The following is a 12,885-nucleotide window of genomic DNA, read 5'->3' on the forward strand; positions in this document are numbered from 1 at the left end:
TATATTTTGATCATCACCAATTTTACTAAATTTAATCAGTTCAAACAAGGGCACCGCCCTATTAAATATGCATAGTGACGTAACACATGTTACATTCAAAAAGTAGCCCCATGGTACTTTTGAGGAATAAGTACTCTCTATGACCTGCAGATAGGGCATATGATCGCCCATGAAACTTACAATTACTTTTATTTATTTATTTTTCTTTCATTCACACCTGGCTTTCCCACACTGCTTCCAGAGCTCCAGAAGATTTACTATCTTTTGGCTCTATTACTGCTATGATCTTTAAAGAATTTCCTCTTACAACTGTTACTGTTCCAAATGATTTACCATTTGGAGTACTGACAATGTGTCTCAGTTCAACTATCTTTATGTAAATATTAAGATTTTGTATGTTATAGCTAAATAATATTTGATTGGGTAAGTGTATATTATCCATTCATTTGATGGACATCTAGAATGTTACTATTTTCTGGCTATTATGACTGGAGCAGCAATGAACATGGAAAATTTAGGATCTTTGTACTAGGATTCTATATCCTACTACATGTACCCAACAGTGATATAACTGGATCTTGAGGTAGATCTAATCTAAACTTTCTGAGGAACGCCACATGAATTTTAGTTACTATACCAGTTGGCACTCTCGCCAGCAATGAATAATTGTCACCCTTTTCTTTCATCCTAGTCAGAATGAGCTGTTTTATTGGTCTTGGCCATTCTTGCTGGCATAAGAAAAAAAATCTCAAAGTAGTTTTAATTTGCATTTTCCTGATGATGAAGGATGTTGAACATTTAAGTGTTTTCAGACATTTATGTTTTATATTTTGAGAACTGTATGGTCATATGCTAATTTCTGAGGCTTAATGGGGTTATTTGTTTTATGGTATTCAGTTCTTTGGGGGTTTTGTTTTGTTTTGTTTTTAGTTCTTTGCGGATTCGGGATAATAACCTTCTACTAGATGCACAATTGGTAAAATTCTATTTCTCATTCTACAGCTTTCTGCCTTGTGTAAATGATGTTCTTTGTTAGTTGAAACATTTTAGTTTCATGATGTCTCATTTTTTTTTAATTTTTTGTCTTTAAATGGGCTAACAATGTCTTGTTCAGAAAGTCTTTTCCCATGCCAATGAGATCAATTCTATTCCCCACTCTCTTTTCTATCACATCAGGGTATCTGACCTTATGATGATGTCCTTGATCCATTTGGACAAATGAGGTGATTCCTAGTAATTTTTTTCATAATATGTTTATATTTTTATTATTTTTTAAAATATTAGTTACAGTTTATTAACTTTCTTTCCCAGCTGTAGCCCGCTCCCTCATTCCCTCCCAGTCCCACCCTCCTTCCCTCATCTCCTACCTGCCACTTTCCAAATCTACTGATAGGGGAGGCCCTTCTCCCCTTCCATCTGACCCTAGCTTATCAGGTATCTTCAGGACTGGCTGCAATGTCCTTCTCTGTGGCTTAGCAAGGCTGCTTCTCCCTCGGAGGGAGGGAAGGTCAAAGAGCCAGCCATTGAGTTCATGTCAGAAATAGTCCCTGCTCTCCTTACTAGAGTATCCCCTTGGATACTGAGCTATCATAGGCTACATCCAAGTAGGGGTTCTAGGTTATATCCACACATGGTCCTTGATTGGAGATACAGGCTCATAAAAGACCCCTGTGCCCGGATATATTTGGTCCTTGTGGAGCTCCTGTCCTCTCCAGGTCTTACTAACCCCCCCCCCTTCTTTCACATGATTCCCTGAACTCTGCCAAGGTTTGGTTATGAGTCTCAGCATCTACTTTGATACACTACTACATAGAATCTTTCTTTTAAAATCATATATATATATATATATATATATATAATCTCATTATATTATTATTATATAATATATATAATATAATCTTATTATATATATAATCTTTTCTGATAGCTTTCATCATTCTTTTTCTTCTTGGTTAAAACAACTATGTATAACCTTTTGGAAAGTTGTTTGACAAGGATAAAAACATCTCTTTATCCTTGATGGCTTAGTCTGTTTCAATGATAGTGTTACCCTAGAATCTGTAACATGTATTCTGTCAACTAATTTTGATGATTCTGTCTGCAAAATATGTTTGAATTCATTTATATTAACATTACTTTTCATCATTTTAGACATACATATTTCAATTAAATATTTTAGGTAACATAAATTGTCAAACTACAAGTTTGATACTCTAAATTATCCTCTTCATTCAAAAAAAGTAACCTTTAAATGTATATGTCCATGTGTTGTTGTTGTTTTATTTTGTTTTCTGATTGTTTTGTGATTTGGTTTTGTTTTGTTTTTTGGTTTGGTTTGGTTTGATTTTTGCTTTTTGATTTTTCAAGACAGTGCTTCTCTGTGTAGCCCTGGCTGTCCTGGACTTTCTTTACAGACCAAATAGCCTTAAACTTACAATGATCTGCCTGCCTCTGCTTCCCTGTTCATGTGTTCTTAAGCTTCTCTATTTGAATCAGAAATTTATGCAGCTTCAAGGACCTCACTTACCTGTCCCTTTAGTTTTCCATTGTTAAAAAGTATGCAGATCTTTCATGTCTGAATTTGTTGCATTTGTCTTTGGAGCTGTACCTACTTTCTTCTCTTCCCACGTTTGCCTAGTGTAATTGTTCATCCAAACTATCTGTGCATAATACACTATTTCCACAGGGAAGCTTTAAATTAAAACTCCATTGCAATTTATTTTTGAATTCACTCCTTACACTTCACCGAAGATGTATGTTCAAAGTATGTATTAAAGCCTGGGATTTGTGTTCATTTATTCCTTCTACGCTTTAAACTATCATGCTAATAAAATAAATTGAAGCATTAATTCCTGATAACTCCTCAGTCATTGAATGAGAGATGAATATCGGCTGCTCAGAAATAAGTTGGGAAGGAATATGGCATGAGGCTTTTGATTTTCCCACTTAGTGTCATGAATCAGAATGAATTATGTAGGTTTTCAGACACAACCATGTTGATGAGTTTCACACAGGAAGGAGACTATACTACTTCCTGAGCCCAGACATTGGTGAGTTAGCACAGCAAGGCTGAGGAAAGATAAGAAAGAAAAGATACAAAGCACAAGGCTTTTTATCTACTTTAGTGTTTTATGTGGAAGTAGATCTGTACATGTTCAGTTCAGAATTTGTCTGCCAAACAGCTGGCTTCCTATGAATTCACAGTGCTGTGGCCATTTGGTCCCCTGCGCTGGTAATGTCTAGTATATTGATGCTAAAAGTTTGAAGACTTGAAAGTTTGCCCTAGAATGCTTCTAAATCCAACTGGAGATAGCTGTAATTATTCCTTCTTCAAAGTTTCTCAATGTACACCATGTACAAGTTACAGCAGAAGGTAAGCTTTGGTCCTTGCCAGGGTAGCATGGTAGATGAGACTAAGATGCTTCTTTTGTTTCTTGTCATGACAGGCATAACTGACATGAAATGAAATCGCTAAGGTTCTCTCCTTATTTGTAACATCGTGTGATGCTGGTATCATAATAACAAAGAAGTCAACTTATAAATCAGGACAAAAGAAAGAAGTTTTATATTTTAGAGTCATATTTTATGAATTAATATGCATAGTATCGGTTGAATAAAATTTCAGAGATGCTATTCCTTCTATCATTACTAAATTTAGGATGTCAAGAAAACATAATGTTGTCAACTTATGGATGAATTATATACCTGTTTTTGAAGATATACCATTTTTTAAATTTTTATTTAGTCTGAAAATTCCATGCAGGTATGCAATGTATTTTACCATACCCAACCCCTCTCTCCTCTCCAACTCTTCTAGGATCCCCTATAATCACCCTCAAATTTGTGTCCACCTTTTCAGTTTTGATATAACTCTCTGCATCCAAATCCTACTGGCCATATGTGCCTTCATGTTGGCCATCGACTGGAACATGGGCAAGCTAGCAGTGGTAACATCTCCAAAGAAAAGTGACTGTCCCTTCCACAGCTGCCACACACTGCCAAAAGTCCCTCACATCTTTAAACTAGTGTTTTGAACTCTCGACTTGCAGGTGTATTAGTCATAATTAAAAAAATGAATAATTACTTCTAATAAGCTCTGAGAAGACAAGATCTTGTTAACCTATTTACATTAAGAGGATTGTGCAGGTTGAGATGGAAAGAGAGTATTTCAGAAAACTGATGATAGGTGAAAAAAGCTACCATTCTTAAAATTGGTATTCTTTTGCAAAATGGGAGAATTTCCTAGAGTAATTAGATTCTATGGTTCAAAGGAAGAATTTAAAAATACATATATGCAAGTAGCCTTCTTTGCTTTTCCCAGAAGTTCTATGTTTGGTTGCTTGTGACTCCTCCATACATGTTGCTGATGAACTTGCCAGTGCACTTATCCCAGAATAGCAAAATATTACTGAAAGATATGAGTAGGTTTGGGTCTGTGTGTGTCCAATTGACTTTATTGTATAAAACTAGGTATTGGTACCATAAATAATACCGTCACAGTCATCATCTATTTATTTATTTTATATTGAGACAGTTACCCTTTGTAGCCAAGTCATCTTGAACTCATGGAAATTTTCTTTTTTGTCCTCCTAATTGTTGGGATTACAGTTGGGAACCACCACACCCAGCAATATTGCTTGAATCCAAAAGTCTGGATAATTTAGGTTGATATTATATTTAAAAATTCTTTATATGCCTGGCTTAGAATTTCAGGAGATTCTGCGTCACTGGAATTTTCGTCTTCTGTTTACAATTTATATCTTCTGTATATAATTGTAATAATATAATATCTGAGAATCCTGATTTGGGAACACAGTTGGGAATACCAACTGAAGTTGAGTGGCTCCTCTCACCCTTCCTAGAGCCATGTCTATTCATGACCACAACTGCCACCTTCGCCTCTTGTCCTCTACCAATCCCATTTTGCCTATTTATGTCCTTGCCTATTAGAGGCCATTAATTTTTCTCAACGGTAGAACAAGAATAATAAATTGCACATCCTTAGGTATGTGTTTTATAAAGCTGTCTTGGCAGCTGTGTGAACTGCACCAGTTTAGGGAACATTATGTGCATAGAAGTGTCTGAAAATAGCTTTTTGTACTTATTAAAATATTAGCATATGTTTTGAAATAATGATTTGGAAGCAAAAAAAATATTTTATTACTAAAAATAAGTGTGTTCTAAAGTGAAGAAAGCATTTATGTCATTACAGTATAGTTCCAAAAATAATCAAGGCAGCATTTCCATTTGCCCACAGGAAATATACTTCACCGTAAGGCAGAGAAATCTGATTTGATGAAAATTCTGCTCAGCTCATAAAGTGATAAAAAATCATTATGCAGGAAACAGAAGAGTTGGAAGATACCAACATGTATTTACAAAGCAAACGAGTGTTTGTGAGGCATTGCAGATGATCCCAGAACGTGCCATGCACACTACATTTAGCCTGCTTCACAGTGCTGAGATATTTCTGGCAGACTGTCTTTATATATTATTCTCTGAATAGAGAAATCGAACAGAGCAGGCTGAGTGAGAAGGACGGTTGTTTACCACTCCCTCTTTTCAGAGGTATTTTTGTCATCCCTTAGCAGCCAATATTTATGCATCTAATCCCTTCTCCAAGACGTTAGATAGAGCTCTGAGAAAAGTAAGGGTTTTTCTCCCTTTCTTAACAAGCACCTCTGCTTGAAATGAGGTGTGTTTGCAGTGCCAAAATTAAACACTCAGTTTCATCAAGTACTATAATCAGTGGTACAGAATGGATAGGTGGAGAACTGCGGAAATCTCAGCTTTTTTTTCTACTTACCATGTTATGAAAGATGTTGACAAACATTTGGGAAAAAGTGAGAGATGGCAGAAGCTGGTTAGGAACTGGTGGCTGCAGAAAGACACAGAAAACTGTCAGCGTCTCTATCCTCACCAAGCTCTACATCTCTTCTAGCTTTAGAGGCATTTAAAAGAAGGGAACATTTCTTGCACAATTCAAATAGAGGCTGAGAGGATCATACCTGTTTTATTTTATTTTTTAAATGAATGGGGATAACAGCATCTTTGCACTTCTGGAGACTAAAATGACAGGATTGGCTCCAGGTTTCTGTTCTCAATAAGAGCCTTCAGGTTCGTCTGCGACAGGATCTCCACAGAGGTTATTTTTACCTGGCATGGCTGTGCTGTTACTGATGCTGCTGTTCTTAATGGCTGAAATAACTTGTCCTGTGGGTGTCTCCGGCAGAATGAAAGCTGGGTCAAGGTGGAGAGGTGAAAAGAATCGTGAGTAGCCAGATTATTTTACTGTTGGCTCATTTCTTCCTTCTTTGTATTGAGAAAGTATCTGGTTTGACTTGTTTTTAGTCCACAGCATTTCAAGAGGTTGTTTTAGGATGTAGAAATAATTTTACACATTAAATATGCATGTGGAATAAATGGGCTCCACCTGCTAAGTGCTACACTGTGGCAAAATTGTTCCGGTCCTCATTACAGAGTTCTGTTTAGCTTTTGTTTTGTCTTTTAACTCTTACAGTTTACAGCACTTGAAAAGACTTAAGACTGATAGGTCCTCAGCCTGTATTATAATTGCCATCCTTATATGAACTGCAAAGGTGTTACAAGTATTTGTGTGGATTCCAAAACACTAACTATGTAATAAAAGAAACATTCGTGCCTAAGTACTTTGGCCTGAGTGTAAAAGGAAAGAAAAATTAGAAATAGTAAACATTATAAGAACTTTAATTTAATAACTAAAAGTTGATACTTTATAATTGGGGTTGGTAAACATTTTACACTCCAGGATCAGTTTATTGATTCTTTCCTTGTGGATGTGCAATCTTTTCACTACTTGACCACAAAGTCTGTTTCTGTATTTATACATTATTTACAGTACTATTATATGCTGTAGATATGAAGCTATTTTTAGTGTGAAAGGGAAGAAAGGGATTTGATGTTTACCTCTGCACTATTGAGTCCAAATGACCAATAGCTTTTTTTATTATCTCATAGAGTATAAAGGACATATACTCTATGAGATATATACTCTATGTGTGAATGTGGGTATGTGTGTTTGTGCTTGCACACACATGAACAAATACATTTACTTGTGAAGATATGAATGTATGGGCACTTTTTACCAAGATTTGAAGTATAACTTCACAGTCCCTACTTTCATATCTGTCTTCAAAAGGCAGATATAGAAATGGATCTAAGAACTTGCGAGGAAAAGGGAAATTTACTTTTGAATATTAATGCTCAAAAGGTGTATGTTAGTAACTTTTTAAATTGAGACTTCTCCACATTCACAATATCTGGGAAGCTAATTGCTCATACTGCAACTTTTGTTTAGTTTTACAATTTTTTTCATTATATATCCTGATTGAAGCCCCCTCCCTCTTCTCCCCTATCCCTTTCCCCTAGTCCACTGAAGGGGGAGTTCTCCTTCTCTGTCACCTGACGCTAGCCTATCAAGTTCTCATCAGGACTGCCTGGATTCTCTTCCTCTGTGGCCTGGGAAGGCCACATCACCAGGGGCAAGTGATCAAAAAACAGTTAACCAAGTTCATGAAAGAGGCAGCCCATACTGAAATCTAGACCTAAAGAAGCTAAATGCTAAGGAAGACCTAGGGAGGATGTTTAAATATCATTCAGAATGGCAAACAAGATAGACAACATAAGAGGTGGAAGAGAGGAAACAAGATGAGAGCCTACTGTAGAGGGTCCTCTGAAAGACAACTTTTGTTTTAATTGTGCTTCTCCATGCTGTGTTCTGCCATACTGAACTGACTTGAAGGTAGAAAGCCTTGGGAGTCAGACCAATGGGAACTGTAAGCAGGACAAGCAAGAGACATCTTAGAACCAACTTGCAGTATTTTCATATAAATTTCTCAGTTTTCAATCCTCACTGGATTATTATCTTTTTCTGTTTTATTCTTTTTCTTTTGATTTCTTTTTCTAGAAAAAGGCAGAGATATAGGGCATATATTTATGTAACCAAAAACTGTAAAAAGCTTCTCATCCACTGATAGGGGAGGTCCTCCTCCCTTTCCATCTGTCCCTAGCTTATCAGGTCTCATCAGGACTGTCTGCAATGTCCTTCTGTGTAGACTTGAAGAGGGGCATGGGAGGAGATGAGGGAGAGAGGATGAGATTGAGAGGAAATGAGGGAGGAGGCTACAGCTGGGATAAAAAGTGACTAAAATGTAATTAATATAAAAAATAAAATTTAATTTAAAAAGTTCATGATACAAAAATAAAAAGCTTCTCATCCTGAGCAGTTATTTTCTAGATGCACATGTGGCCTCAGTATCTCTAGTGTGAAGTTATAAAACTTATTATTCATTGAAAAAGAACAAGAGAGACATTTGTCTCCAAACTCAGGATTCTTTCTGTTATAATTTTATTTTTTTCTTATTAGTTACATTTTATTAGCTCTGTATCCCAGCTGTATCCTGCTTCCTCATTCCCTCCCAATCCCACCCTCCCTCCCTCATCTCCACTCTGCCCCTTTCCAAGTCCATATAGGGGGGAGCTCCTCCCCATTCATCTGACCCTGTTTTATCAGGTATCTTCAGGACTGGCTGCAAAGTCTTCCTCTGTGGCCTAGCAGGACTACCCCTCCCTTGGGGTGTGGGGAGGTCAAAGAGCCAACCATTGAGTTCCTGTTAGAAATAGTCCTTGTTCCCCTTACTATGGGAAACCAATTGCTTACTGAGCTACCATGGGCTACATTCGAGCAGAGGTTCTAGGTTATATCCATACATGGTCCTTGGTTGAATGTCAGTCTCAGAAAAGACCCCAGTGCCCAGATATATTTGGTCCTTGTGGAGCTCCTAACCTTTCCATGTCATACTAACTCCCCTTCTTTCATATGATTCCCTGTATTCTGCCGAAGGTTTGGTTATGAGTCTTAGTATCTGCTTTGAAACACTGCTAGGTAGAGTCTTTCAGATGCCTTCTGCAGTAGACTCCTGTCATACGTTCAATGCACATCCCATCTGTCTTTCTAAATGACGATTGATCATCTTACCCCATGTCCGCTCTCTTGATTATCTTTTTTAGGTGTATAGATTTCATTATGTTTATCATATCTTATAGGTCTATATAAGTGAAAACTCAGGATTCTTAAGAGTTATTCATCATCTAAACCTCAAATTTAATCATGTCAGCTTATATAATTGATAATATTACTTATTTAATCAATTGTTCGTAATGGTTTCATAATATCCTTCATGATGGTTTTACAAATTCATGATTCCCAGTGTAGACATGTCACCTTGCACTTGAAGATGAGGAAACCGATTGTATTACTCATTTTTCTTCCTGTAGTAACCAAATGCTGGACAACTGGAAATCTAAGGGAAGGCAGATTTAGCTTGGCTCCTGAGTTAGGATGGTACATTTTCAAAGTGAGGGAAGCTTGAACATGTCCACGGTAGTAGAATGATGAGACTGTTTTGGTCACACTAGGACTGAAGACAGGAAGCCAAAGACATTGAATTCTAATGTTCAGCTACTCGTCTCCTTAAGTATATAACTCCAGCCTGGGTAGGATGATGTTACCCACACTCAGAGAGGGTAACACCCTCACAAGCATGCACAAGGGGGAATCCAAGTCAGTTGACTTGGCAATGAAACTCAGCATCATACTGACACCTAAACTTGTGACTTGATCAGGGAAGGTCCCCTGGTACAAAGGGTGGGTTTCAGCTTGGGTGTGACTGCATAGACAAAGATGCCAGTGCTTTCTGGTTGCACAAATTTCCCTCCATGTATAATTGATCCAAGAGGGAACTCATTGCAGCCCCTCTATTGCCTCTGAGGCCACAATTAACATTCTTAAGTGAATCTGTTCTGGATGTTCAAATGGAAGTGCATAAACAATGTACTTCCAAAGTCCTCTTTCTGATTGAACAGATGTAAACGTCCCTCACAAGAGACACATATTTGAAAATACTGCTACTTTTCAGACAATATATATAAGTTAATATGGTGGGAAAGTATTAAGATGGGGGTGAGTGTCAAAATGAAGAGAAATTAATCGAACAATTATTCTTAATCTAAACATTTAAGGTCATGGTTATAAATGACTCAATTTCTATAGAGGTAAATAAAATGCAAAAATGTCCAAAAAATGTGGTTTGGTAGTCTCTAAGGCAAAAGAAACAACAAAATCTGTTACAGTTGCATCCTAAGTGAGCTACCAAGAAATAGCAATAGAGAAATAAAACATGTTCATAAACAGAAGAGTACAGACAAGAATAGCTGAAGAATGCAGGAAGACATTCAGAAGTAAGAGAATTACTATTTTTTTCTTTTTTTAATTAATTGATTTATTTTTTATTTTTACTTTTTATTTTGACAGTTAAATTTTAATATAGATAAAGCCCTGAGTACTAAATACATCAGATTTTAATCATATTCATAGAATTCTATAATACCAATAATGAAAATTAAATTTCTCCTCCATTAGTCATCAGAATGCTGCACATTTCAGTATCCTCTGTCTCTCAGTTTCTTTTTTTTAATTTTAATTTTATATTAATTACAGTTTATTCACTTTGTATCCCATATGTAGTCCCTTCCCTCATATTCTCTCACTCCCACCCTCCCTCTCACTTCTCCTCCCATGCCCCTCTCCAAGTCCACTGATTGAGGAGGTCCTCTTCCCCTTCCATCTGACCCTAGCCTATCAGTTCTCATCTGGAATGGCTGCATTGTCCTCCTCTGTGACCTGGTAAGGCTGCTCTCCCCTCAAGGGAAGGTGATCAAAGAGCCAGCCATTGAGTTCATGTCAGCGACAGTCCCTGTGCCCATTACTAGGGAACCTGCTTAGAGACTGAGCTGCCATGTCCTACATCATGAGCAGGGGTTCTAGGTTATCTCCATGCATGGTCCTTGGTTGGAGTATCAGTCTCAGAAGTAGATGCACTTATCTTTACTATGTAACATTATTGAATATGATATTATCTTAGATCTAATATTAATGTACAATGATATTCAAAAGAACATTCAATATAACAAAACATCTCAATAAAATATAGAAACTCAGATAACAATAATTGATTCTGTAGAGCTTAACTTTCAGAGAGAAGCAAGCCTTTAAAAATGGTGGCACGAAACATAGAGTGGTGCTGCATGCAAATTAAAAGCCAGCCTAGGCTACAGAAAATGAAAATTTCCGCTCCAAAAATGTTTCTTGATGTAGTTGATGTCTTGTAGACGCAACCATCATTGCTGTGAGTTCATAAGAACATGTGCAGGAAATAAACTTTTGCAGTCTTCCCTAACATCTGACTCTGTCTGCACCCTCATCTGTAATGTTCACTGAGCCTGGGGGGCTTGGGCATGTGGTTGTCTTCATTAGAACTGAACACGTCAAAGCCTCTTATTCTCCACAGCTTTACCAACAATGATCTCAGCATTAGCCTTGTCCTCTCTCCCCACCAGCATTTCCTTGTTTCTCAGATCTTTCTTTCTTTATTTTTTTTCATCCTTTCTTTGTTTACGTTATTTTCTCATATAATACATGCTGACTAGAGCCTCCCTTTCCTCCCCTCCTCCCAGTTCCCATACCACCTCCCCTTTCTTCCATATATATCCACTGTTTCCCTGTTTACTTTCAGAAAAGAGCAGGCTTCCCAGTGATAACAACCGAACAGGGCATGAGAAGACACAATAGGACTAGTCTCAAACCCTCATATCTGGGATGTACAAAGCAACCAAGTAGGAAAAGGATCCCAAGAGCGGGCAAAAGAGTCAGAGACATTCCCACTCCCACAGTTTGGAGTCCCACAAAAACACCAAACGACACAACCATCACATAAAGAACTAAAGCATACCCATTGGAACTGAACACTCCACAGTAGCTTATTCCTTGCATCTTCACCAGGTGTGATCTCAGCGTTAACCTTGCCCACTAAAAACAAGATCTCTGATAAGGACTGAGAGGTGCACTAATTTATGAGTATATTTCTAAGTGTTTAGAAGGCAATTTGGTGCTATGTCAACTTAGCAAAGTAATAGTTGTAAGGTTTTTTGGGGGGAGGGGAGATGGCTATACAAACTGACCTATGTAATCAAATTAGTAGTGTTTCTTTCACAAATCTCTGGGTCTGAATCCAGAACTCAGAAACTCAAACCAATGGCACACACCTGATGGCACACACAGCAGTCTCCCTGGGAGGCGAAAACAAGAGTGTCAGGAGTTCAGAGCCATCCTTGGCTACCACACAGGTTGAAGCAAGCCTGGGCTACATGAGACTCCAACTCAAAAGAAAATAGAAAAATAAGAATGCTTAAAAATATAATAAATAATAAAATGACAGAATTGTGTGCATATGATTTTAAGCAATAAGAAATCATAAAGGCCTCCTTGGTTTAAAAACAGCTACACCAAATTTTCTCAATCCATTAATTATGCTAGTAGCAAATAAAACTACTACCTAATTTTATATCATTCATTTAATCATAATTTTATCTCTTCACCAATAAGCTCAAAGAAATCTTCTACTCTTTTTTTCTTTCACTATCTTTAAAAATGACACAAAAATATATTCATTTAGTGAATATTTATTGACTGAATAATGCATAAAACAAAATACAGTTGAAATTTAATTTATCAAGCATTGAGATTATATGTAATGAATATTTAAAACTTTAAGCACATTTAAGCTTACATTAAAAATAAACATTTTTAAGTGTTTCTCTGCCATTCGATATTCCTCTATCGAGAATTCTCTGTTTAGCTCTGTTCCCCATTTTGTAGTTGGATTACTTCATTTATTGCTGTTCAGCTTCTTTAGTTCTTTATATATACTGGATATTAGCCCTCTGTCAGATAAAGGGTTGATGAAGATTCTTTCCCAATCTCTAGGCATTCGTTTTGTTGTGAAGATG

The 12,885-nt window shown here is 36.9% G+C and overlaps 1 protein-coding gene across 1 annotated transcript in view; it reads left to right on the plus strand.

The window, feature by feature from the left end:
* The first annotated feature begins 6,202 nt into the window (after positions 1-6,202).
* The window catches only part of Robo1 (roundabout guidance receptor 1), a 740,394-nt gene continuing 733,711 nt past the window's right edge, over positions 6,203-12,885 (plus strand). The window contains exon 1 of the mRNA XM_055617842.1: positions 6,203-6,270. Within this exon, the coding sequence (XP_055473817.1) occupies positions 6,234-6,270 (37 nt within the window). The 5' untranslated portion in view covers positions 6,203-6,233. The remainder of the gene's footprint in view (positions 6,271-12,885) is intronic.

This window comes from Psammomys obesus, unplaced genomic scaffold (assembly GCF_907164565.1).
Source record: "Psammomys obesus unplaced genomic scaffold, mPsaObe1.curated_primary_1811, whole genome shotgun sequence".
NCBI classification, from domain to species: Eukaryota; Metazoa; Chordata; class Mammalia; order Rodentia; family Muridae; genus Psammomys; species Psammomys obesus.